This window comes from Podarcis melisellensis, assembly GCF_964234715.1.
Source record: "Podarcis melisellensis genome assembly, chromosome: 13".
Classification (NCBI taxonomy): Eukaryota; Metazoa; Chordata; class Lepidosauria; order Squamata; family Lacertidae; genus Podarcis; species Podarcis melisellensis.
Genome location: NC_138545.1, coordinates 22,687,666 through 22,711,412, shown reverse-complemented (window position 1 = coordinate 22,711,412; position 23,747 = coordinate 22,687,666). Strand labels below are relative to the sequence as shown.

Sequence of the window (23,747 nt, the reverse complement as noted above, 5' to 3'; positions counted from 1 at the left end):
ATTCTTGCTCTTTTCCTTTCAATTCAGCTACACCGGTTTATGAAAGGTGTCTCATTCAACAACAGTGCAGGGGGGAAAGTTTCCTTTGACAAGAATGGGGAGTTAGCAGCTGGTTTTGATATCATGAACTGGATTTTCCCCGCAAACCAATCCTTTCATAGAGTGAAAGTTGGGAGGCTGGATCCCCAAGCTCCTCCAGAACAAACATTTGAAATCAATGAGGATGCTATAAGATGGCACAGGGGATTTAACCAGGTAGAGACAGTTTTGGATAATACTCTACTGCCCCTATTAAATGCTGGATTTTGTGAATGTTGTGTAATTTTCGAGAATTGCTCTAGATTTTAAGGGTTCCAAGCTCCTTATCATCAAGATTATCATTAACCCCTTTCACTTACATTTTAGGCACAGCCTCTATCTGTGTGCACTGAGAGTTGTTACCCTGGTTCTTGCAAGAAAGTGAAGGAGGGCGAGGCATTTTGCTGCTATGATTGCATTCCATGCCCAGAAGGAAAGATTTCAGACCACAAAGGTAAAAAATGTTATATACAGCATTACCAGACAGGTGTAGCTCAGCTTCCTTTTAATAATTAGACATGGAGACTTGGGTTTCTCTTTGAGCAGTAGAATAGCAGCTGAAGAAACACTTTTCCATGCCTTTCAAAACCAGATATTTCTCTCTGTCAACAGAGCTGAGCTTAATTTCCTTAAATAGATTGGCATGGCTTTCTTTTGTGCACCAGTGGATAATTTCTAGTGCAACATTCAAAAACATATGGTTGCAATCTCTTCATGACTTTTTAAATCGGACATTTAAGCATTGTAATATACTTGAGCTTAGCCTTGAATATTGTTGTGGGTTTGGAGGTGATGGTGCATTGAAAGATTCCATTGCTAACTGGGCAGTTGTAAGATAATGACCTTAGTGTGTCACTTAAGCACCTTCATAAGCATCCTTTTAATTATTTAGGCTATGGCTGGGCACTATGACCCCCACCCTAAAATAATGATTTGGATTTGAAGATCATTATTGTAATCTGGCCAGTACAAATAGTACTCTCTGGTCAAATGGATGGGCCTTCTGGCAACTCACCTGACAGGTAGGTAGAGAATCATAGCCAATGTGATGTGAGAGAGCTGAGCTGGAAACAGGCAGAAGGCTGAGAAGCTGAGAGACAAAGACATGCTGGATTTGTGCTACATCCAAAGCTGTGAACCAAAGCTGTTGATGCAGTCAGTGCTGTGAGTCTCACCATCTTAGGACTGTGGTGACAAGTACCTTTGCTTTTAATGCCCCTCCACACCAAACCCGCAACAAAATTCAAGGCTAAGCTCATTACAATACTCAGATGATTTACATAGGCATTAAAAGATTACAGCCATATGTTTATTGTGTGGTGCTATAATTTCTAGCTACACAGATTCCATCCTTTTTTCAGATACAAGTGATTGTCATAAATGCACATATGAAAAATATCCAAACAAAAGACAAGACCAATGTATTCCGAAGGACGTCAGCTTCTTGTCTTATGAAGAACCTTTGGGCCTCTGTTTAGCCTCTTTAGCTCTTTCATCTTCTATGATCACAACTCTAGTGCTTGCAACATTTATAAAACACCACAATACTCCCATTGTCAAAGCCAACAACCGGGATCTCACCTATACTCTCCTCATCTCACTCCTGCTTTGCTTCCTTTGTACATTTCTGTTTATTGGAGAACCCCATCTGGTGATGTGTCTCTTCCGACAAAGTGCCTTTGGCATCATCTTCTCATTGGCTGTGGCTTGTGTGCTGGCAAAAACCATCACGGTAGTTCTGGCTTTCATGGCCACCAAACCTGGATCCAAAATGAGGAAGTGGGTGGGAAAGAGTCTGGCCAGCTGCATTGTTCTTTCCTGCTCCCTTCTCCAAGCACTTATTTGCACTGTTTGGCTTGCAACCTCTTCCCCATTCCCAGATGTTGACATGCACTCCTTCACTTCGGAAATTGTATTAGAATGCAATGAGGGGTCTGTGATTATGTTCTGCTGTGTGCTTGGCTACCTGGGATTCCTGGCATTTGTCAGTTTCACTGTGGCTTTCCTTGCCAGAAAGTTACCTGGCAGTTTCAATGAAGCCAAGTTTATCACTTTCAGCATGTTTGTCTTTTGCAGTGTTTGGTTATCATTTATTCCTTCCTACCTGAGCACAAAGGGAAAATACATGGTGGCAGTGGAGATCTTCTCTATTTTAACTTCCAGTGCTGGACTACTGGGTTGCATCTTTTCCCCAAAATGTTACATAATTATCTTGAGACCTGAGCTGAACAACAAGGAACAGCTGATCAGGAGAAAACCTCAAAGAATGTAATTGTCCGTTTTGAAATACGTAGAATAATACATTATGGCGCCTTTAGTGGAAATAGAAGGGGAAATCTCTGGGGAATTGTTGAATGAACCACCTCCACATGGGAGGCTTTTTCAGTTTGAGTTCTTCAGTCCTATGGTGGTCCATGCAAGAATTAGAATATTTATAGAACTACCAGTTGGCCGCGGGTGGCGCTGTGGGTAAAACCTCAGTGCCTAGGACTTGCCGATCGTATGGTTGGTGGTTCGAATCCCCACGGCGGGGTGAGCTCCCGTTGCTCGGTCCCAGCTCCTGCCCACCTAGCAGTTCAAAAGCACCCTTAAGTGCAAGTAGATAAATAGGTACCGCTTTATAGTGGGAAGGTAAACGGCGTTTTCGTGTGCTGCGCTAGTGCAGGCTCACCAGAGCAGCTTCATCATGCTGGCCACGTGACCTGGAAGTGTCTTCGGACAGCACCGGCTCCCGGCGTCTAGAGTGAGATGAGCGCACAACCGTAGAGTCGGTCATGACTGGCCCGTACGGGCAGGGGTACCTTTACCTTTACCAGTTGACCAATCCTTGGCCACGGAGCCAACAGAGGCAACCTCATCTAAAGACACGTTTCAATGTCTACAGTGTCCACAATGTACCGTATTTTTTGCCCCATAGGGCGCACCTAGTTTTTTTGCGGGGGAAATAAAGAATTTTTTTATTTCCCCCCCAAGCGCAGGGCTGGGGTGGGGGAAGCCCGAGCTTCCCCTGACCCCAGACCCCAGAACAGGCTGCTATCCGCAAGCCTAGGGAGCCTGGCGGGAAATCGTGCCAGTCTTCCTAGGGTTGCGGAGAGCTGCGCGAAGCTCTTCAGCGTGCCCCAGGCTTCAGAATGCAGGCAGCTCTGCGCAACCCTTGGGAGATTGGCGTGAAGTCGCGCCGGTCTCCCAAGGGTTGTGCAGAGCTTCCTGAAGCCTGGAGAGCGAGTGGTGTCGGTGCGCACAGACTACTCTCGCTCTCAAGGCTTCAGTGAAAGCTTGCATTCACCCCATAGGACGCACACACATTTCCCCTCCATTTTTGGAGGGGGAAAAGTGCGTCCTATAGGGTGAAAAATACGGTATATTAAATGAAACAAACAGATCCTGTTATAATTGAAGCTGATGCATCACATGTCATGAAGAATAGTCAGTCAGAATTATGATGAGATGAGTTTGTGATAAGAATTTATTCCTAAACCAGCTCTTTATGGTTTGTGCCCAGGTGATTCTATAACACCTTAAAGAAAAACAGAATATAGAGAGATATAGAAGCTCAGTATCCGGCTGGAACCCAGTTTATTAAAGCAGCTATTGGATTTGGGAGCCGCCCAAAACCAGGTGTTCAGAGAATTGCCAGTTAAGAGAACTGCCCTAAGGCACATTTAAACAAAGCTCTTATGGGGTTTTACAGATACAATACATCATTAAGTCATAGCATTCATGCATGCATCAAGAGAAGTCACAGGTCAAGGGGTTCAAACTGTCTTGCTTCACTGCCTTATCTTCTTTCCTACATTATCTTGTGTACCCAGTACTCTGGAGTCTCTGGAATCATGCTTCACCCACCTATCATCCATCTTCATTGACAATCAGTCCTCCAAAATATCCTTAACTATTCTTACCATTTCCTCCAATTTGGGGAATCTCAATGGACGTAGAGCATGTAGCCTAAACATCCTGCTTTGTTGTGCCCTCAAGCTATTCAAACAATCCTTCAGAGATAGACAGGCAAGGAATTTAGTAGTTCAGAGGTTCTCATAAGGCATCATAAGGATACAGAAATAGAAAAAACAAACTGTCAGGGGTTCAGAAGGAGAGACACAGGAGGGGGAGCAAATGGAGAGTGAGGAGGAGGAGTACGAAGGGGGAGCAGGCAGTGACAGCGGCCAGAGTCACTCCACAAGCCTCTCTAGCGAATCGGAGGACTCACAGAAGGGAGCGCCAATGGCCAGAGCGAGGGGGGTTCCAGGGGGGAAGCCCCAGGAGGGAGGGGCCAGCGGGGAGTCCCTGAGCAGCAGTTGGAAATCAGGACCAACTTCCCCACCAGAGCGCAGTGGGGAGGGGGAGTCCCAGGAGTCGGGACCAGTGCTCTCACCACCAGCGGGAGGAGAGGAGTCAGGTTTGGCAACGCCCACATCAGGAAGCGGGGAAACGGTCAGAAGGAAGGTTACCGGCTGGGCGCGCGCGCCAAGTTCAAATGTACAGGTGAGCGGCACAGCAGGTAGCCCGGATGAGGAGCCAGGTCCTAAAGCCCGCCGGAAGGAAGGGCGAGACTCAGGGGGGTCAGCGTCAGAAGAGTCCAGGAAGGAGGAAACCCCAGGGGGCAGAAGGACCCAGCGAAGAAAGGAACAGCGCAGGAGGTGGAGCCGGGCTAGGATCTTAAACTGGTGTGGGGTCAGCAGTGAGTCAGAGGGGACTTAGCCGGTCTAGCGTCAAGACGTGGGTCTGCGCGCCCAGAACTTGGAAATGGAGACTAAACTTCAATAAAGACTTTTGTATATAACATCCACTGGGCGTTGGTCCTCTGTGAGCTGGGACTTAGCGGCAGCCCTGACACAAACCATTCATTTATACATAGATTATATAGAGAAAATAAATGCAATTATCATAAATAAATGAGTTGCTAATATATATCAAGTTGGTAATGTGCACACCACTTAAAATGCCAATATAAGAGTTCAATTGAAAGTGAATTGCCTTAAAGGAGTGACACATAGCTGGAATGATGATCAACCACATGACTTTCAGGCTTCAATTGCCTGTAACTATGAAGATTCAACCAGTCTTCCACAGATCATCCACCGTGCCTACACACCCTTACCAGGCACCTAGACATGCACCTGCACTTCCTGTCATGATAGAAGGAGAGGAAGAGTACAAAGCAGAAATAATTCTAGACTCCAGGGTGTGAAGAAAGCTCAGTACTGCTCCAGGGGTACTGCTTCAGCTCTTGCCTTTATTGTTGCTCCCCCCCCCCGCCGCCGCCGATTCTGTATTCAAATAGAATTGACTGTGCTGGCCACTAACTTTGGCTCTGCTTTTCATTAGTTCTATTTCCACCTATGGTTGGTGTAGCATTCGTGTGCATTCCCCCACCTGCTTTCCAAGTCCGGCAAGACCCGGCTGAGAGAGAGGGGTGCGCAGAAGCTCTTTTTCAGAACAGGAAATAAACAAAAACAGTAGTTGCTGCCACCACTTCCTTATCTTAGAACAACCCAGAAAAGTAACATAAGGAAGGAGATTACTCTTCAGCGTTACCGGTCTGCCCCACCCTGTGACACTTTACCGTGACACAGACAGAAATCCAACCGGTGTGATAGGCGACTAAGTGGTCAGGTGCTGGTTTAGCTTCCCTAGCAGAAGGCACAAAAGACAGAAACAGGAAAAAGTCACTTTTCGAGAATTTATCAAAAAACAAGATTATTCAAACATAAAAGTTTGCACATCACTTACAAGTTTCAAACAGAAAATAAAAACATTGTATAATATCACTTGCTACAAAACATATTCACAATGAGAACGAAAAGAAGAAATAGAAAGGTTCATAACACTCTCGGCTGATTCCGCATCCCCAAGCATCAGGGCAAGCCCTCTTTGAATCACAAAAGTTCCACATAGTAGAATAGAAGAGGTGAGGCAGGCTGTGAATTGCAAGTGGGTTCCCTAAGGTTTTATCCCCTTTGAACCCACATGGATTCAAAACTCAAAAGCCAATCAGTTCTTTAGATTAATTAGCAAAGTATTGGAAGACACAAGATCTACCCACCCTGGAAGAATGGCAGATGAAAGTGATAGACTATATGGAATTGGCGGAAATGACTGACAGAATCCGAGACCAGGGAGAAGAGTCGGTGGAAGAAGATTGGAAGAAATTTAAGGACTATTTACAGAAACACTGCAAAATTAATGAATGTTAAAATGATGTCGGAATGAAATGAAGCGGTTTTAGCAACAATGTTAAAAAGGAGTATGTAAAAATGGTTTGTTAATAGATGAAAATATAAGGCTATAATATGTTAAGATAAAGAACTAAGATAAAAACAAAGAGGGAAAGGATTTGCTGAATTAACCATTCGAAATGGAATACAAAAAAGGGAGGTTAGAGGAGGTCAGGTAAACAAGTAAATGAAAGGCAAGACATTGAAAGATGGATTTATTTTTAATCGTTTCTTTTTCTTTTTTTATTCTGTATTTTTTGTTTCCTTTTTTATTTTCTTCTTACCTTTGTAACTTTTTTTTGAAACTTTAATAAAATATCATTAAAAAAATAGATTAATTAGCAATTCATCAATGGTTAGATAGGGGAACAATAACTCAAACTTGTTAGGATAATTGGCAGCAGAATGCTGTTTATCCCAAGACCTTGAAAATTAAAGCATTCCCCGACTTCCGGGTTGACGCGACCGGCTAATGGTGGATTCCCTCCGAGCTCCGGAGGGAATCGGCTCTGCTGAGGACGGGTCTTACCGTGCCGGCGACGCGGGGACCCTCAGAAACCACAGGCGCGGATGCCTGTGGACTTGGTGACTCGGTGGGTACCTCAAGCGCCCTCCTTGACAGTCGAAGAGCCTTTTTAAAGGCTGCGGAGAAGGTACGAGGAGTGGCGTGGTGCTGAGAGTAGACCGCTACCTCAGCGGAGCGGAGCCGCATGCCATTGCCGGAGAGCGTCAACTTTTTCCCCGACAATTGGACTGGAAACAAATACCCCGTAAGTAGAATGAAATTCGGATTTTAGAAGAAATTAATATCCTTAATCTGGAACGAATGGGGGGGGGTGTGCTAAAGGGAAGTCAGCACCCCCCCTTTTATGCAGACAATTGGAAGTAAGGAACGAAAACCTAAGATCGGATTAAAAAATCTTTTTGTGCCTTTTTGGACTGACAAGAGATTCCATTAATTTGTGAGAATAAGTTTTTATCCTTTTATTTCAAAGCTGTGCTGGAGGGAAGAGGTGTTTTTTGAAAGTTTTTATGAACCCCCCCCCCCCCGGGACCCTGGAGTGTCCTGTATCAACTTAGCGCGAAAGAACGGGAGTTTGACAGCTGTCAACTGAGCTGTCAAACGGCTGGATCAAGATAAGAACTGTATCTTTATATCTCCCTGACATAGAGGTGTTACATTTAACTAGAAGGGACTGGAAATAAAGTAACAACAAGTAACAATAAAGTAAAGGACTGTTGGTGGGGAACTTTGAAAAATGGAAATCCCCCTAGGGGAAACCAGTGATATTACAATGGTTGCAGAAGGAAAACTACTAGCAGAAATAGAAAGAACTCTTTTTCTCGTAGGAACTTTACAAGAGCAAGAGATGGTTATGGAAAAGCAGCTTATGACCTTGATCTCTAAAACAAGCAACCCTGCTGATGGAAGTGAGGACTCGACCTTGAAAGATTTTACAACTGAACCAGAAAAAACATCTTTGGAGCTGGTGGAAAAGGAGTCTGGAGGGGAAAAAGTGCAGGAATATGAACTTGTGCAGCCAGGGAACAGAGAACCCTTTTGGATTACAAGTTACAAGAGAAGAAAAGCAAAGGAGAAAGTCCATGGACACTATGGAGTTAAAGTCAAAGGAATAAAGAAACACAACTGGGACTTCCTCCTCTTTTCTGGCCTTGCTGACTGTGATCTGGGGGAACCTTTGGTAGAACCCTGGCAGCAAACCCGATTGGAATTTGATTGGAGAGAAGGTGAAGAGACTGTGTTTGACATCCCTCGAGACTTGGAGACCTACAAGAAGGACTACCAACAGAACAGGCAGAGAGAGACTCAAAAGGACTTAAAAGCCTCTGATGTGAGAAATCCGGGCTAAGAGTTCTACAAGAGGACAGTGATCTGGGAAGGGACAGATACCAGGGCAGGGAGGAAGGGGGGAAAAATCTCACTTCATCTTATGATTTTTGGGTTTTATAATTCTAATCTAGATTCTAATATGAAAAAGTGGAAATTTATGGTATAAGAACCTGGATCGATCTTAGAAAATGGATTTAATGTATATAAGAGAAGTAGATAATTAAATTGGGCCTAACAAAGGGAATTAAGTTTAAGTATAACAAGAATAGGTTTAAGGAGTGAAACAAGAACTTGCTGAATTACACAGGAGAATTGGGATGCATGGGGTGGGCAAGTCAGGGAAAGAGGGTTATGAAAGAATCTATTTGTGTTCCTTTTTTCTTTTTTGTTTTGTGTTGTTATAAAAATTTGAAAACTCAATAAAATTTTTAATAAAAAAAAAAAGAAAATTAAAGCATTCCCACAGACAACCAGATTCTTTGAGTTGTAAATAAACAAGATAACCAATTCACACTGAATCCACGTCCGGGACAGCCAGGTGTCAAGAACCACAAATCAACTAGAAATTCCCTTTTCTACAGATGGAGAAGATAATTTATTCACACTCTTAAGGACAGAAAGTCTGCAATTAAAGAAACAGATACACTTTACCAGGATCCTACAGCATTTGGCTCTCCCACAATACTCTTCTTTAGCATGAGCCAAAGTTTTAACTTACTAAGATTTCCCAAAATCACTACAGTTGGCCTCTCTACCATACCAGTTCCAGTGGGCACCAACTTCAAACCACTGACTGTGTCCTGAAACAGGCATAGACAATGTCTTGTACTCAATAGGTTTTTGGACTAAAAATCCCATCTACCTGGTCTGTGGTCAGTTATGATGGGGTTGGGGGGTCTAACAACTTCTAGAGCATTCACTTTGGGTACCCCTGTTCTGCTGGAAGACATTCCTATGATCAAACACTCCCATTTTCCCTGGCTCTGGGCAAATTTCTTGTTTCTCACAGCCTATTCAGGTGCCCCTTGAGATCCTTAAATGACTGAAAGAAAGAAAAAGTTAATTTCAGACATGAAAAACATGTCCTCAGCAATTCCACATGGAAAGCTCCTTGTTGAATTGGTGACTACTTCCCTCTTTAATTATCCAAAGTACTCTAATTAATGAGCTACTTTCCAACACTACAGTGCAGTTTACTGTGGACTCCAGGAAAACTAATAGCATAGTTTTTGAATAATGGTATAAAAATGCCCTCCAGAAATCTAGGACTGGTTTAGGAATTAAGACTATTAGACAATAATGTGTCAGTCTGATTTCTGACCCTATATATTTCCATTCTGAGCTTTTTGAGATAAAAATAAGAAATCTGCATCTAGAGAAAACATTTCTGCCCACAATGCTGTTATTGTTCCTTTTGCTTCTGGTACTGCTTCCTCACATGTTAAGCAAAGCGCACATCATTAAGTGCATGGTTGATGATCCAGATCCTCCGCTTCATGAGTACCACCAGTCAGGAGACCTAATCATTGGAGCTATCGCTTCCCACACTTTCATCGTCTCCAGTGCAATCAGCTTCATTGAAAAACCCCCATCACCTTTGCCCGAAGAGCTTGCGTAAGGGCTTAACTATAATATTTTAAAGCTATTATCCGTTATCAGTCTTAATTTTCATTCCATTAATTATTTGTTTTGAAAGGTTATAAACTATTCAAAGAAACAACTGTGTGTTTTTTTAAAAGAGGGAAAGCTACGCCAAGTCATTTGTATCAAATATCACATCCTGAAGATCTTAAATTATACAATTTTGGAACACCCTGCTCTGAATTGCTACTTTACTGATAAAGAATAGGAAAGCATATGTTTGATGAACAATGGTAATATTTGGTTGTTGTTGTTTTAAAATTTGTATGGGCCACAAAAAGGTAAAGTTACCTCAAGAAAGTTGTTAGATGAATATGAATAACGAGATGAGATATAGAATACATTATTTTTATAATATTTGCAATACTTTTCACAACATGTGATGGTTCCTTATGATTCCAAATACAAGTTATCTTCTAGTGCTGTACCTAAGAATTATCAGCACATCCTGGCCTTGGCATTTGCAGTAAAAGAGATCAATGAAAACCCTCAGCTCTTACACAATATCACCTTGGGCTTCCACATCTATGACAGCTATTTCACTGACAAGTGGACCTACCATGCTACAATGCTACTCATATACACCCTGGGAGGTTTTGTTCCAAATTACAACTGTGATGTCCAAACTAACCTGATTGGAGTCATTGGGGGACTGGACCCCCCAACCTCACTTCAAGTGGCAAGACTGGTGGATATTTACAAGATTCCACAGGTATGGAGGGTCTCTTTTGTGTGTGTGTTTGTTGTTCTATGCAGTCCTTTTTTTTCTTTTTTGGGGAAAAAGGTGCCAGTACTCACCTTGAGGTTGTTACAGAAAATGCCACAATGTTATCATGCAGAGAGAGAAAGGTTCACCTATGTACCATTGAGTATCCCCAGAAAAAAAGCACAGGTTCTATTTGTAATTATACGGTTTTAGTACTTTTTCACAATTCATTTTTGGGTTTTTTGGTATACACAGAGTAATATAAATTCATGGTCATTCCATCCTATAAATGTCAAATCTCAGCTGTGAAATAAAACCTCTGTGCGTGTTCTTAAATTAGTAAAAGAAAAATCCCTAGTTTTTATTTATGCTACTGAGAAGTTGGCTGACTCAGCCACAGGAACCTCTGCTGAAAGGAAAAGCTACCAACATTGCAAGTTTACTGAAAATATTATTGACAAAATGTGGGTGTATTTTGTCTCTGAACTTTATGTCTATAGGTGGTATTCAACACTTGCCCTACCCATATTAAACCATTGAAGTTAATGCACATGTGTAACTGAGATTCATTCATTTCAAAAGGTCTACTTTGACTATCTCTCTCTGGCTTCCTAGCCTGCTAGCTTATACACAAACAGAACTCAGCTTTGTCCTGGTCATTTCTAACTAACTGCCAATGAGTTGAGAGAAGGGCACCCACCCATTTGTTATCAGACACAGAGACACTTCGTTAAGGACCCAGACTTTGAGGGCTGTTATCAACAAGCCTGTCTGGTTATTTAACCATTTCTTCCTTAGATTTAAACATTTGCTGGTTCTAGCTGTTAAGAACCTTCTAAGGGTCTTATGTATGTAGGCATACAACCTACTTCCTCCTCCAAATTGATACAATCCCATTCTTTCCTCTCCACTCTTTTCTTTAGCTCATCTATGGCCCTGCTCCAGTGATGAATGACAAAACACCAGGCATCCCTTTCTACCAGATGGTGCCCAGAGAAGACAGTCAGTTTGCAGGAATTCTTTCTTTGCTTCTGCATTTCAGGTGGACGTGGATTGGACTACTAACTATAGATAATGACAATGGAGAAAGATTTGTGCAAAGTGTGGTTCTGCCTTTTTCTCAGAGTGGTATCTGCTTTGCCTTCATAGAAAGAAGCCAAACATTGACCGTTGTCACTGATATTAATGACATATTTAACAAGGGGGGTAAAATACATGACAAAATCATAGACAGTAAAGCCTATGTAGTGCTGGCATATGGAGAATCCTATGGGATTGCATTGTTGAGATGGTTTCCATACCTGTCAGAACAAGATCATATAAAGAAAAAGTCAAAAGGTATAGTGTGGATAATAACAGCCCAGACTGACCTCACTTCAATGGTGTATCAGAGAACTTGGGATACAGAAATAATCCATGGATCTCTCTCATTTACAATTCACGCCAATGATCTACCAGGATTTCAAGAATTTGTTAGAAGCAGAAACCCATCCAGCGCCACAGGAGATGGCTTCATCAAGGACTTCTGGCAACAGGCTTTTGGCTGTGTATTCCCCAAAACAGATTCAGTCAAGATGGTTGGGGCCATTTGCACTGGGGAGGAAAAGTTGGAGAGTCTCCCTGCATCTTTTTTTGAAATGAGCATGACCTCCCACAGCTACAGTATCTATAATGCTGTCTATGTTATGGCCCATGCTTTACATGCTATGTCCTCATCTAGTCTCAAGCACAGTGTAATGAAGAACAGAGGCATGCAGAAATGTGAGGGCCAAAGCCTTTGGCAGGTAATGAATATTAGAGATGGAGGAAAAGTCATTCTATGCATATTTTAATGTATACAAATCCACACTTCCCTACCAAATGCAAAAAGTTAAATGCAGCTTTCCTCTGAAATCCAAAATTCTTCTGATTTTACAATGCTGTTGTCTAATCTCATAATGTGAAAGAAGGAGCATATATTGGGGAAATGTGAGCCCCCAAATTTCCTTTTTAATGAAAGTAGCATTGAAAATACATTCTATTTGGGAAACCTTGCAAAAATTGAATCTATTTCACATTTATCATTTTGCATACAAGCTCAAGTTGCAGAATTTTCAAATTCTTGCTCTTTCCCTTTCAATTCAGCTACATCGGTTTATGAAAGGTGTCTCATTTAACAACAGTGCTGGGGAAAAAGTTTCCTTTGACCAGAATGGGCAGTTAGCAGCTGGTTTTGATATCATGAACTGGATTTTCCCCGCAAACCAATCCTTTCATAGAGTGAAAGTTGGGAGGCTGGATCCCCAAGCTCCTCCAGAACAAACATTTGAAATCAATGAGGATGCTATAAGATGGCACAGGGGATTTAACCAGGTAGAGAAAGTGTTGGATAATACTCTGTTGCCCCTATGAAATACTGCTTTTTTGTGATGTTATATAACTTTTTTAGGCTTCCAAGCTCCTTATTATCAAGATTATCATTACCCCCTTCACTTACACTTTAGGCACAGCCTCTATCTGTGTGCAGTGAGAGTTGTTTCCCTGGTTCTTGCACGAAAGTGAAGGAGGGTGAGCCATCTTGCTGCTACGATTGCATTCCATGCCCAGAAGGGAAGATTTCAGACCAGAAAGGTAAAAAAAAAGTAATATACAGCATTACCAGACAGATGGAGCTTAGCTTAAAAAGGTAAAAGGTAAAGGACCCCTGACAGTTAAGTCCAGTCACGAATGACTCTTTCTTTCTTTCTTTCTTTCTTTCTTTCTTTCTTTCTTTCTTTCTTTCTTTCTTTCTTTCTTTTATTTTGCCTTGCTACATTTAATAACATTCTGTATGTATATATCTATATGCATCTATACATTTTCTTTCTTTATATCCTTGTCACAAAGTCATAAGATTATAAAGAAAACCATTTCCATGCCTTTCAGAACCAGACATTTCTTTCTCTCAACAGAGTTGAGCTTAATTTCTTTAAATAGATTCTTAGTCCTGGCTTTCTTTTGTGCACTAGTAGATAGTTTCTAATGAAACATTCAAAAATATGTGGTTGTAATGTCTTAATGCCTTTTAAAATCGGACATTTAAGCATTGTAATATACTTGAGCTTAGCCTTGAATATTGTTGTGGGTTTGGAGGTGATGATGCATTGAAAGATTCCATTGTTAACTGGGCAATTGTAAGATAATGGCCACAGTTTGTCACTTAAGCACCTTCATAAGCATTTCTTAAAATAGGGAAAAGGTGTGGCTGGGAAGCTGTCAGAAATGTTACCTTCCTGACAAGCAGTGAAAAAGCAAACACAGAGGAAGAAGAGGCAAGGGGAGAGGGAAGAAGCAAAAAGAACCAGAAATATAATATACCTCCCATTCAGAGAGAGAATGAAAGGTAGTTGCAGCGTGCAGGAATGGAACTTGCCCGCTCTGATAATGACACAACACAGGAGGAGGAGATCGGGGGGGGGGGGCAAAGATCTCCGAGAATCCACAGATTAACTCATTTAGCAGAAAGGCTCATGTCTGGGAAAAAGAGACAGTGGGGGCTTTCCTCTTGGAGCCAGAAGAGGAGGCCAGATTCAGGACTAGTACAGATAGCAACAAATGAGTGAATGAAGCGCCAATTACCGGACTTGTTAATTGCTGAATAAATAATTTAATAAAGATCTTGGAGAGAGTGTCTTGTGTGGGAGAGCCTACTCAACCTTGACAGTAGCTAACCATTATGACCGGCATCCTAAAATAATGATCTGGATTACAAGAGCTGCAACTAAGTAATGGTTCCTTCTGGGCAAATGGATGGGCCTTCCCCCACCTCACCTGGCAGGTAGAAAGAGAATCATAGCCAATGTGGTGTGTGAGAGCAGAGTGGAAGCAGGCAAACGGCTGAGAAGCTGAGATAAAGAGACATGCCGGATTTGTGCTACAGCCAAAGCTGTGACGAATGGAGAAATGAGATGTGTTGATGCAGTCAGTGCTGTGAGTCTCTCCATCTTAGGACTGTGGGGACAAGTACCTTTGCTTTTAATGCCCCTCCACACCAAACCCACAACAAAATTCAAGGCTAAGCTCAAGTATATTACAATACTCAAATGTCTGATTTACAAAGGCATTAAAAGATTACAGCCATATGTATATTGCATGAGGCTGTAATTTCTAGCTACACAAAGATTCCATCTTTTTTTCCAGATGCAACTGATTGTTATAAATGCACAGATGAAAAATATCCAAACAAAAGACAAGACCAATGTATTCCGAAGGATGTCAGCTTCTTGTCTTATGAAGAACCTTTGGGCCTCTGTTTAGCCTCTTTAGCTCTTTCATCTTCTATGATCACAACTCTAGTGCTAGCAACGTTTATAAAACACCACAATACTCCCATTGTCAAAGCCAACAACCGGGATCTCACCTATACTCTCCTCATCTCACTCCTGCTTTGCTTCCTTTGTACATTTCTGTTTATTGGAGAACCCCATCTGGTGATGTGTCTCTTCCGACAAAGTGCCTTTGGCATCATCTTCTCATTGGCTGTGGCTTGTGTGCTGGCAAAAACCATCACGGTAGTTCTGGCTTTCATGGCCACCAAACCTGGATCCAAAATGAGGAAGTGGGTGGGAAAGAGTCTGGCCAGCTGCATTGTTCTTTCCTGCTCCCTCCTCCAAGCACTTATTTGCACTGTTTGGCTTGCAACCTCTTCCCCATTCCCAGATGTTGACATGCACTCCTTCACTTCGGAAATTGTATTAGAATGCAATGAGGGGTCTGTGATTATGTTCTGCTGTGTACTTGGCTACCTGGGATTCCTGGCATTTGTCAGTTTCACTGTGGCTTTCCTTGCCAGAAAGTTACCTGGCAGTTTCAATGAAGCCAAGTTTATCACTTTCAGCATGTTTGTCTTTTGCAGTGTTTGGTTATCATTTATTCCTTCCTACCTGAGCACAAAGGGAAAATACATGGTGGCAGTGGAGATCTTCTCTATTTTAACTTCCAGTGCTGGACTACTGGGTTGCATCTTTTCCCCAAAATGTTACATAATTGTCTTGAGACCTGAGCTGAACAATAAGGAACAGCTGATCAGGAGAAAACCTCAAAGAATGTAATTGTCCATTTTGATTTTTTCTTTTTAGTTTCTCCACATGGTTGCAAATTTTAAGGTGAAGACTGAATCAAACGTTCCCCAGGAAACCCACAAATTACATTTCCTTTCATAATAGTACAGTGTAATATTATTCTCACATGATTGTTATTGAATACTGAAAGCAATTCTTATCTCCCTGTGGAGGTTTTCATATCAGCAAGTGACAGGTTGGGTTCCACAGGGTTCCATTCTGTCCCCATTGATGTTAATCGTTTTTATAAACAATTTGTCTGTGGGAATTCAAGGGATGGTCATCAAATTTGGAGGTGACCCCAAACAGGAAGGGATAGCTAATAAGGATTCAAGGTGGCCTTAACAGATGGGAGAACTGGATCCACACTTACAAACTGAATTTCAATTGGGACAAATGCCTTTCTGCCTCAACATCAGGAAGAACTTTCTGATAATAAGAGTTGTTTGGAATAGACTCCCTTCTGAGGTTATGGACTTTCCTTTATTGGAGGTTTTTAAGCAGAGGTTGGATGTCCATCTGCCATGGATGCCTTAGCTTAAATTTCTGCATTGTATGGGATTGGATGAGATGACCCTTTGGGTCTTTCCAACTCTACAATTCTATGATTCTATGAAATACATAAAATAATACATTATGGCACCTTTAGAGGGAAAAGAAGGAGAAATCTCAGGGGAATTGTTGAAGGAACCACCTCCAAAAGGGAGACCTTTTCAATTTGAGTTTTTCAAGGCTATGGTAGCCAAAGCAAGAATATGTTTAGAACTACCAGATGAATAATCCAAGGGCACAGAGACAACAGAGGCAACCTCATCTAAAGACACCTTTCAAATACACCTACAAATGTATATTAAATGATACAAACAGCCCCTGCTATAATTCAAGCTAATGCATCACAGAAATAATGTGAATGATAGTGAGTCAGAATGATAATGAGATGAGTTTGTGATGATAATTTACTCCTAAATCAGCTATTAATGGTTTATGGCCAGGTGAGATATAACACCTTAAGGAAAAACACAACCAAGAGAGATATAGAAGCTCAGCATCTGGTAGGGACCCAGCTTATTAGAGGAGTTATTGAAATAGGGCCGCCTCCCTAAACTAGTTGTTCAGAGAATTGACAATTAAGGGAACTGCCCTCAAGTCACATTTTAAAAAAGCTTTTATGGGGGTTTTCCAGCATGATACATCATGCATGCGTGCATGCATGCATAAAGAGGGGGTCACAGGTCAAGGGGTTCAAACTGTCTTGCTTCACTGCCTTATCTTCTTTCCTACATTATCTTGTGTACTCCAGTACTCTGGAGTCTCAGGTATCATGCTTCACTGTAGTGATAAGGTGGGATTGCTATGAGGAATTATAACAAATATAGAGTAAGCCATCTGTGTCATCAATGAAAGCATTGCGTTGACTGGGTTTAAACTATTTTGATATGATTTTTGATCAATCCACACCTCTGCATCCCTGTTCCATTTCTCTCTGCTTGACAAGTCACATACACAGCCCAGCTGCCAGCTGCTTCGCCAGGCAGGCATCCTGGGCCATAAAAGGTAGTGGGCAGCTTCTTTGATGTAGCCTTTCTGATATGTTAATCTTAGGTCCAGGAAACAGATTTTCACATAAAGGTGATAATGATCCCTATCCTCCTTGCCATCCTTCTTATCATGTATATTGCTTGTTTATTACCTCTGGGGTTGCTGGAAGCACTCCTTTGTAGTTCTGTTTTATTTACCCCAGAGGTGCATGCTTAATTAGCTTTTGTAGTGTAACTTTGTCCCCATTTGTTGAAATGCTCAGAGATAATCTGATTGGTTCTTACGAATACAGTGTAAAAAATTCTTTTGTGAATAAAATGACCTGGGCCGGAGGGTGGACAGGGATTATTATTATATGCACCCTTCCCAGAGTCTTGCTGGTTCAAGCCTCTGTGTGTATTGTTATTAATCAGAGTTCAATCCTTCATTTACTTTGGGAATGCCTCACTTCACCCACCTATCGTCCATCATCCTTGACAATCAGTCCTCCAAAACATCCTCAACATACTATTCTTACAGTTTCCTATAATCTGGGGATTTCCCTGAAGCTTGTAGCCTAAACATTCTGATTTTATATTCCCTCATGCTATGCAAACAATCCTTCAGAGATAGATAGGCAAGTAATTTTGTAGCCAGAGTTTGTAGTTCAGAGTTTCACATAAGGAACCATAAAGATACAGAAAAAGAAGAGTCAAACTATTCATTTATACATCGCTAAAACTAATTTTATATCTCAAGTTGGTAACGTGCAAACCACATAAAATGCCAACATAAGAGCTAAATTGAAAGAGAATGGTCTTAAAGGAATGGCACATAGCTGGATTAATGAACATTTTTATATCAATGGTAAGATTATGAAAATATAACGTAAAATTAAGGAAAACAGAAACAGCCTTCATTTGGTGGTACAAAGCTCTGTGGTAAGAAAATGTTGTACTACAATTTACATACAATCTCCAGCTACAGATATGGCCACCAGCTCTTTATGAAGAAAACCACATTTATTTAGGATTTGAGCTCCTAGGAGTCATCATTCCCCACAGAGGAAAAAGAAATAGAGAGAAAGAGAAATACTCATTCTGATTGAGTTATTGTGAAAGAGACAGATAGAAATTTATTCAAGCTCTACAAGCAATGGTGGGGGTGTTTGTGGGTGCTGGAGATGATGAAACTGTGCCACGCAATGCCACCTATGATGAGGTCTCCTTTTTATTATATTCATGAAGTGGATGGTATGGATTATGGACATGGCAACGTGTGCACTGTATACCATGTGAGGAAGCAAACACACCAATGTCAATGAAGTTCCTTCAGCACAAATTCTCCAATATCCAACTATTTTCATTTTTGAAGGCTCAAGTCTAATGTGTAAAATATCATAGAGCAGCCTGCATATCTCACTCTCTAACTGTAACTCTAAATGTTCTAATTTATACAATCCATCACAGCATGCTATGTTTTCTAGTGGTGGTTGCTAACATGCTGATGAATTTGACGAGCCCTTTTGATAATAAGAAGTGAAGTTAAACACCAGCTCAAAATTTGTTATTCCCTGTGAAATTACTGAAGAAAATACATTTGTCCCCTCTGAAAAGAATCAACCCCCCTTTACTTGGATTAAAAGGGACACGGGCTTATGTTGAAAAAAAAATGCAGTATGTTATGAAGTTTGCATTTAGTGGATCTTGGAGTTTCCTGACCCAGAAGGGCTGTGCTGGTGTAATTCTTTCACCCTGGCTGAGCTAGGGATCAGCTGCTGTAACTTAAAATGGCATAAATCCAAAAAGGGTGTGTTTGGAGAAGTGGTGATGGGTAGGACAAGGAGAGACTTGCGTCTATTTCAAACTCAATTCAGCTCAGGCATGTCATCTAGGGCGCAATCCTCAAAATCCAGGCCCACACTCATCTGAAGTCTTACCTGACAGAAAGCCTTCTCAGAGGCTCCTGAACGGAATTGGAATAAGGAAAACTTACACTGACATATTGGTATAAATACCAGCTTGCTATAGCTTGCTTTGCAGAAGTCCAAGGTGTTGTCTAAGAGTCAGAGAAGAATATGTTTAATGTTAGAACTGCTCTGTTTAGGAACATATGTATGTATTTTGAAGATGTATATATAGATCATCAGTGAAAATCCTTAGGCAAGGTGATATGAAAGAGTAAAAACAAAACAGCAGGATCACCAGGTAAAGGAAAATCCATAATATTCATCAGAAGATTTCAAATCAACTTAACATTATAAAGTGTGATGCCATGGCAGATAAAAATGACTTCACTAGATTGAATATCTTTAACGTTTACATCTTTGTGGGCATGTGCTGTATTGTTTTCAGTAATTATGGTTTCAAGTAAAGAAAATGTGTTCATTGTTTGTCATATTTTATTCTACCTAATCCCACAGATTTCACAAAGAGGTTTCAGTCACACATTGTAAGCTCCACACTGCAGACTATAGCTAAATGCACAGACATTTCAGTTACTCAAGTTTTCCTTCTTATTAGTTGTTCCTTGTTATTCAATTCGGGTCTGAGCATAATGATGTAACATTTTGGTGCAAAAATGCAACACAGCAAACCAGCACTAGAGGCCAAGATAGAGAAAATCTCCACTGCAACCATGTACTTTCCCTTGGAGCTCAGGTAGGATGGAATAAAAGACAACCACACACTGCAAAAAACCAACATGCTGAAAGTGATGAACTTGGCTTCATTGAAACTGTCAGGTAACTTCCTGGCAAAGAAAGCCACAGCAAAGCTGACAATGGCCAGAAAGCCGAGGTAGCTCAACACACAGTAAAACATAGTTACAGACCCCTCGTTACACTCCAGTACAATTTCCTCAGCAAATGAGTGAATGTTGGTGTCTGGGAATGGGGGAAAGGTTACCAACCAAACAGTACAAATTCCGTTTTGGGCAAGGAAGCAAGGTAACATAATGGAATTGGTCAGTCTTTTCCCCACCCACTTCCTCATTTGAGATCCTGGCTTGGTGGCCATGAAAGCCAGAATCACTGTGATAGTTTTTGCCAACACACAAGAAACAGCCACCGAGAAGATGATACCAAAAGCAGTTTGTCGGAAGAGACATGTCACCCTCCCAGGTTGGCCAATAAATAGCAAAGCACACAGGAAGCAGAGCAGAAGGGAGATGAGGAGAATGTAGGTAAGGTCCCGGTTGTTGGCTTTGATGATGGGAGTGTTGTGGTGCCTCACAAACATTCCTAGCACCATAATGGTGATCAAAGATAGGGCAGAAGCCAAACAGGATAGACTGATCCCCAAAGGTTCTTCGAAAGACAAGAAGGTTATAGCCTTGGGAATGCATGCATCTTGGTTTTTGTTTGGATAGTTTTCATTGCTACATTCATAGCAGTCATTCTGGTCTGAAAAAAAAAGGGGTCTTAAACTTAAAAAGTCATGAACTGCACCAACACATTGATGCTCTGAAGTGTCTGTTCTCAATTGTTTTAGAGTTCTATGGTTTATAGTAGCAAATTTACAGTGGTTATGAGGACTCAGGAGAGTTCCATATTTGTTGCTTATTTGGGTTGCCTTTGGAGAAGTTTGCAATTTGTTCCATGAGGAAATGAACTCAATATATTTAAAATAATTCACATACCCTTTTCATTGTATTGTAAGTATTTCAGAGTTCTGGGCATATAAAACAAAATAAAAATTATATATTATATTATAGTATCCCAGAGATCTGAGGCTATATCACAAATAGCACTGTGGAAAGTTCATGGTTTCACAAACAAAAAAGTTTGAGTTATGAAGCGAGGACTTATTGATGTTTCTTTAAAAAAAATTCAGGAAATTTCAAATGGATAGCATGCTCCCACTGACCCTTTTAAGGCGCTGTACCGACAGAATACATATTTAGCAAGAACATCAGATATCATCCCAATTGAAAGGAAGTTTGTCATGCCAAGCCAATTGGGTGTTTTAGGGTTTTTTATATATAGAAACTGAGTAAGCATCCAATGTATGTAGAACTGAACTTGACTTAAAAGTCTAACCGGGAATTGAACATGAACATAGAATAGATAGGAAAGTATTAGTATTTTTTTTTTTAAGTATTATTTTATTGTGGGCAGTAAAAGAGGGAGGGGAAAGTAGCATCTTGAAAGGGGGGGGGTGGAAAGTCAATTTTATAAATTGTGTTAAATTTGAATAAATTTGTTATTAATCTGTTGAAAATTTGGAAAATTAATAGAAATTAATTGGTGAAACAAGTAATGGGCCAGACAGACTCAGAGGAGGAGCCCACCCTCTCACCACAGTCTGTCTGCTTGGAATTGATACACAGGGGGAGGCTAGTGGAGCAAGGCAGGGCCAGTGGCCAGTTTCCGCAATGGCTCCAGCTGAATGGGATGAGGCAAAGAACTCTGCTGTGCTGTTACTTTCTCTGAATAAAAGCTAATTGCACTTCATGCCTCATGTTCTTTCCTGCCCTGTGGATGATCTGTGCTTGCCTGAAAGCTCCTTGACATATATCCAGAAGTGGTTTTAACATCATGTTAAAGCTCAAGTATAATGTGAAATGTAGCAGTGAGACAAACATTTTGAAAATGGAATAGTTCAACTATACAAAATATTACTTACCCCTTTGTTCTGAAATCTTCCCTTCTGGACATGGGATGCAATCATAGCAGCAAAATGGCTCTCCCTCCTTCATTTTCTTTCTAAAGCCAGGATTGCAATGCTCAGTGCATAAAGAAAGAGGCTGTACCTATTTCAAAAGGAAACAACAGGATTTTAGAGAACAATAACATTGGAATCTTAATGATATGAGGGCTTTTATATGATATTGAAGTAGCATGGGAACTACTCTTCTAAGGTTTCATTTTGTGCTGCTGTGCTAAACTTGGAAATGCTGGGAGGTTGATGGGGAGAAAAATAGGCATGTTCCAGACCCAACTGCTTTGTGCTTCAAGATGCGTGCCTATTGTAGGATAATAATAATAATAATAATAATAATAATAATAATAATAATAATAATGTTGCTGTTGTTGTTGTTTAGTAGTTTAGTCATGTCCGACTCTTCGTGACCCCATGGACCAGAGAATGCCAGGCACCTCTGTCCTCCACTGCCTCCTGCAGTTTGGTCAAACTCATGCTGGTAACCTCGAAAACACTATCCAACCATCTCATCCTCTGTCGCCCCCTTCTCCTTGTGCCCTCCATCTTTCCCAACATCAGGGTCTTCTCCAGGGAGTCTTCTCTTCTCATGAGAAGGTGGCCAAAGTACTGGAGCCTCAGCTTCACAATCTGTCCTTCCAGTGAGCACTCAGGGTTGATTTCCTTCAGTATGGAGAGGTTTGATCTTCTTGCAGTCCATGGGACTCTCAAGAGTCTCCTCCAGCACCATAATTCAAAAGTATCAATTCTTCGGCGATCAGCCTTCTTTATGGTCCAGCTCTCCCTTCCATACATCACTACTGGGAAAACCATAGCTTTAACTATACGAACCTTTGTTGGCAAGGTGATGTCTCTACTTCTCAAGATGCTGTCTAGGCCTGTCATTGCCCTTCTCCTAATAATAATAATAATAATAATAATAATAATTTATTACTTGTACCCCGCCAATCTGGCTGCGTTTCCCAGCCACTCTGGGCGGCTTCCATAGAAACCAAAAATACACTAAAATATCACACATTAAAAACTTCCCTGAACAGGGCTGCCTTAAGATGTCTTTTGAATGTCAGGTAGTTATTTATCGCTTTGACATCTGATGGGAGGGCGTTCCACAGGGCGGGCGCCACTACCAAGAAGGCCCTCTGCCTGGTTCCCTGTAGCTTTGCTTCTCACAATGAGGGAACCGCCAGAAGGCCCTCGGGGCTAGGATGGGTACTCATCATGAGAACATAGGAATAGTTCTGCCACATCAGACAAAAGGGCCCTCTAGACCAGCATTGCCTTCTCACAGTGGCCATGATGGCAGCTTTCTGTCTCTTATGCCTCTGAATGCCAGTTACTGGGAATCCCAAGTGAGGTAGGGCTTTCGATAGTTGATCACTGTGGTAACAGGATAGTGGACTACATGTGCCATTGGCCTGATCCAAATGCCTATGGAAAGCCCAGAAGCAGGACCCGAATGCACCAGCATTCTCTACTCATGGACCTCCAGTGATGGTGAATGTTGGAAGATTCAGGACCCTGACTTCCATAGGAGGCAGTGATGGCTACCAACTCAGATGGCTTTGGGAAAGGACGGGACGTCAGTGGTCACTCAAAACTGAACTATTTTCCAAACACAAAATTGGATCCTACCTGATTAAACCACTTGTGCCATGTTATCACATCCTCACTGATGCTGAATGCTTGTTCTGGAGGACCCTGGGGATCTATCTTCCCCACCTTCACTCTATGAAAGGTTTGGTTTGGGGAGATAATCCAGTTGATAATATCAAATCCAGCCACCAACTCCCCATTGTGGTCAAAGGAGATCTTATCCCCAGCACTGTTGTTAAACTGGATACCTTTCAGAAAATGATGCAGCTTGATTCAAACAAAAAAGGGAAAAGATTAGAATAATTGGCAGTTTCATGGAATCTTTAGCCTTAATTGTGTGGTACTTGGAGTTTTCTTCAGAAAAGGAGGCAAATTTGTTCCAGTTGGTTCTTGGTTATGTGA

General features: G+C 41.5%; 3 protein-coding genes across 3 annotated transcripts in view; 1 reads left to right on the top strand and 2 right to left on the bottom strand.

Annotated features, from left to right (window-relative positions):
• LOC309354756 (vomeronasal type-2 receptor 26-like) overlaps positions 1–21,767 on the bottom strand; it is a gene marked incomplete at its 3' end in the record, with an annotated part of 89,688 nt that extends 67,921 nt beyond the window's left edge. The window contains exon 1 of the mRNA XM_081885027.1: positions 21,717–21,767. Within this exon, the coding sequence (XP_081741153.1) occupies positions 21,717–21,761 (45 nt within the window). The 5' untranslated portion in view covers positions 21,762–21,767. The remainder of the gene's footprint in view (positions 1–21,716) is intronic.
• Positions 9,617–15,564, top strand: LOC309356054 (vomeronasal type-2 receptor 26-like; the record flags this gene model as incomplete). The annotated part of the gene is made up of 6 exons (XM_081887235.1): positions 9,617–9,762; positions 10,210–10,501; positions 11,419–12,072; positions 12,620–12,847; positions 12,979–13,105; positions 14,654–15,564. The coding sequence occupies 6 exons, from the start codon at positions 9,617–9,619 to the stop codon at positions 15,562–15,564; spliced, it is 2,358 nt and encodes a 785-aa protein (XP_081743361.1).
• LOC309356053 (vomeronasal type-2 receptor 26-like) lies at positions 19,593–20,988 on the bottom strand (the record flags this gene model as incomplete). The annotated part of the gene is made up of 2 exons (XM_081887234.1): positions 19,593–20,494; positions 20,976–20,988. The coding sequence occupies 2 exons, from the start codon at positions 20,986–20,988 to the stop codon at positions 19,593–19,595; spliced, it is 915 nt and encodes a 304-aa protein (XP_081743360.1).
• Positions 21,768–23,747: the final 1,980 nt, after the last annotated feature.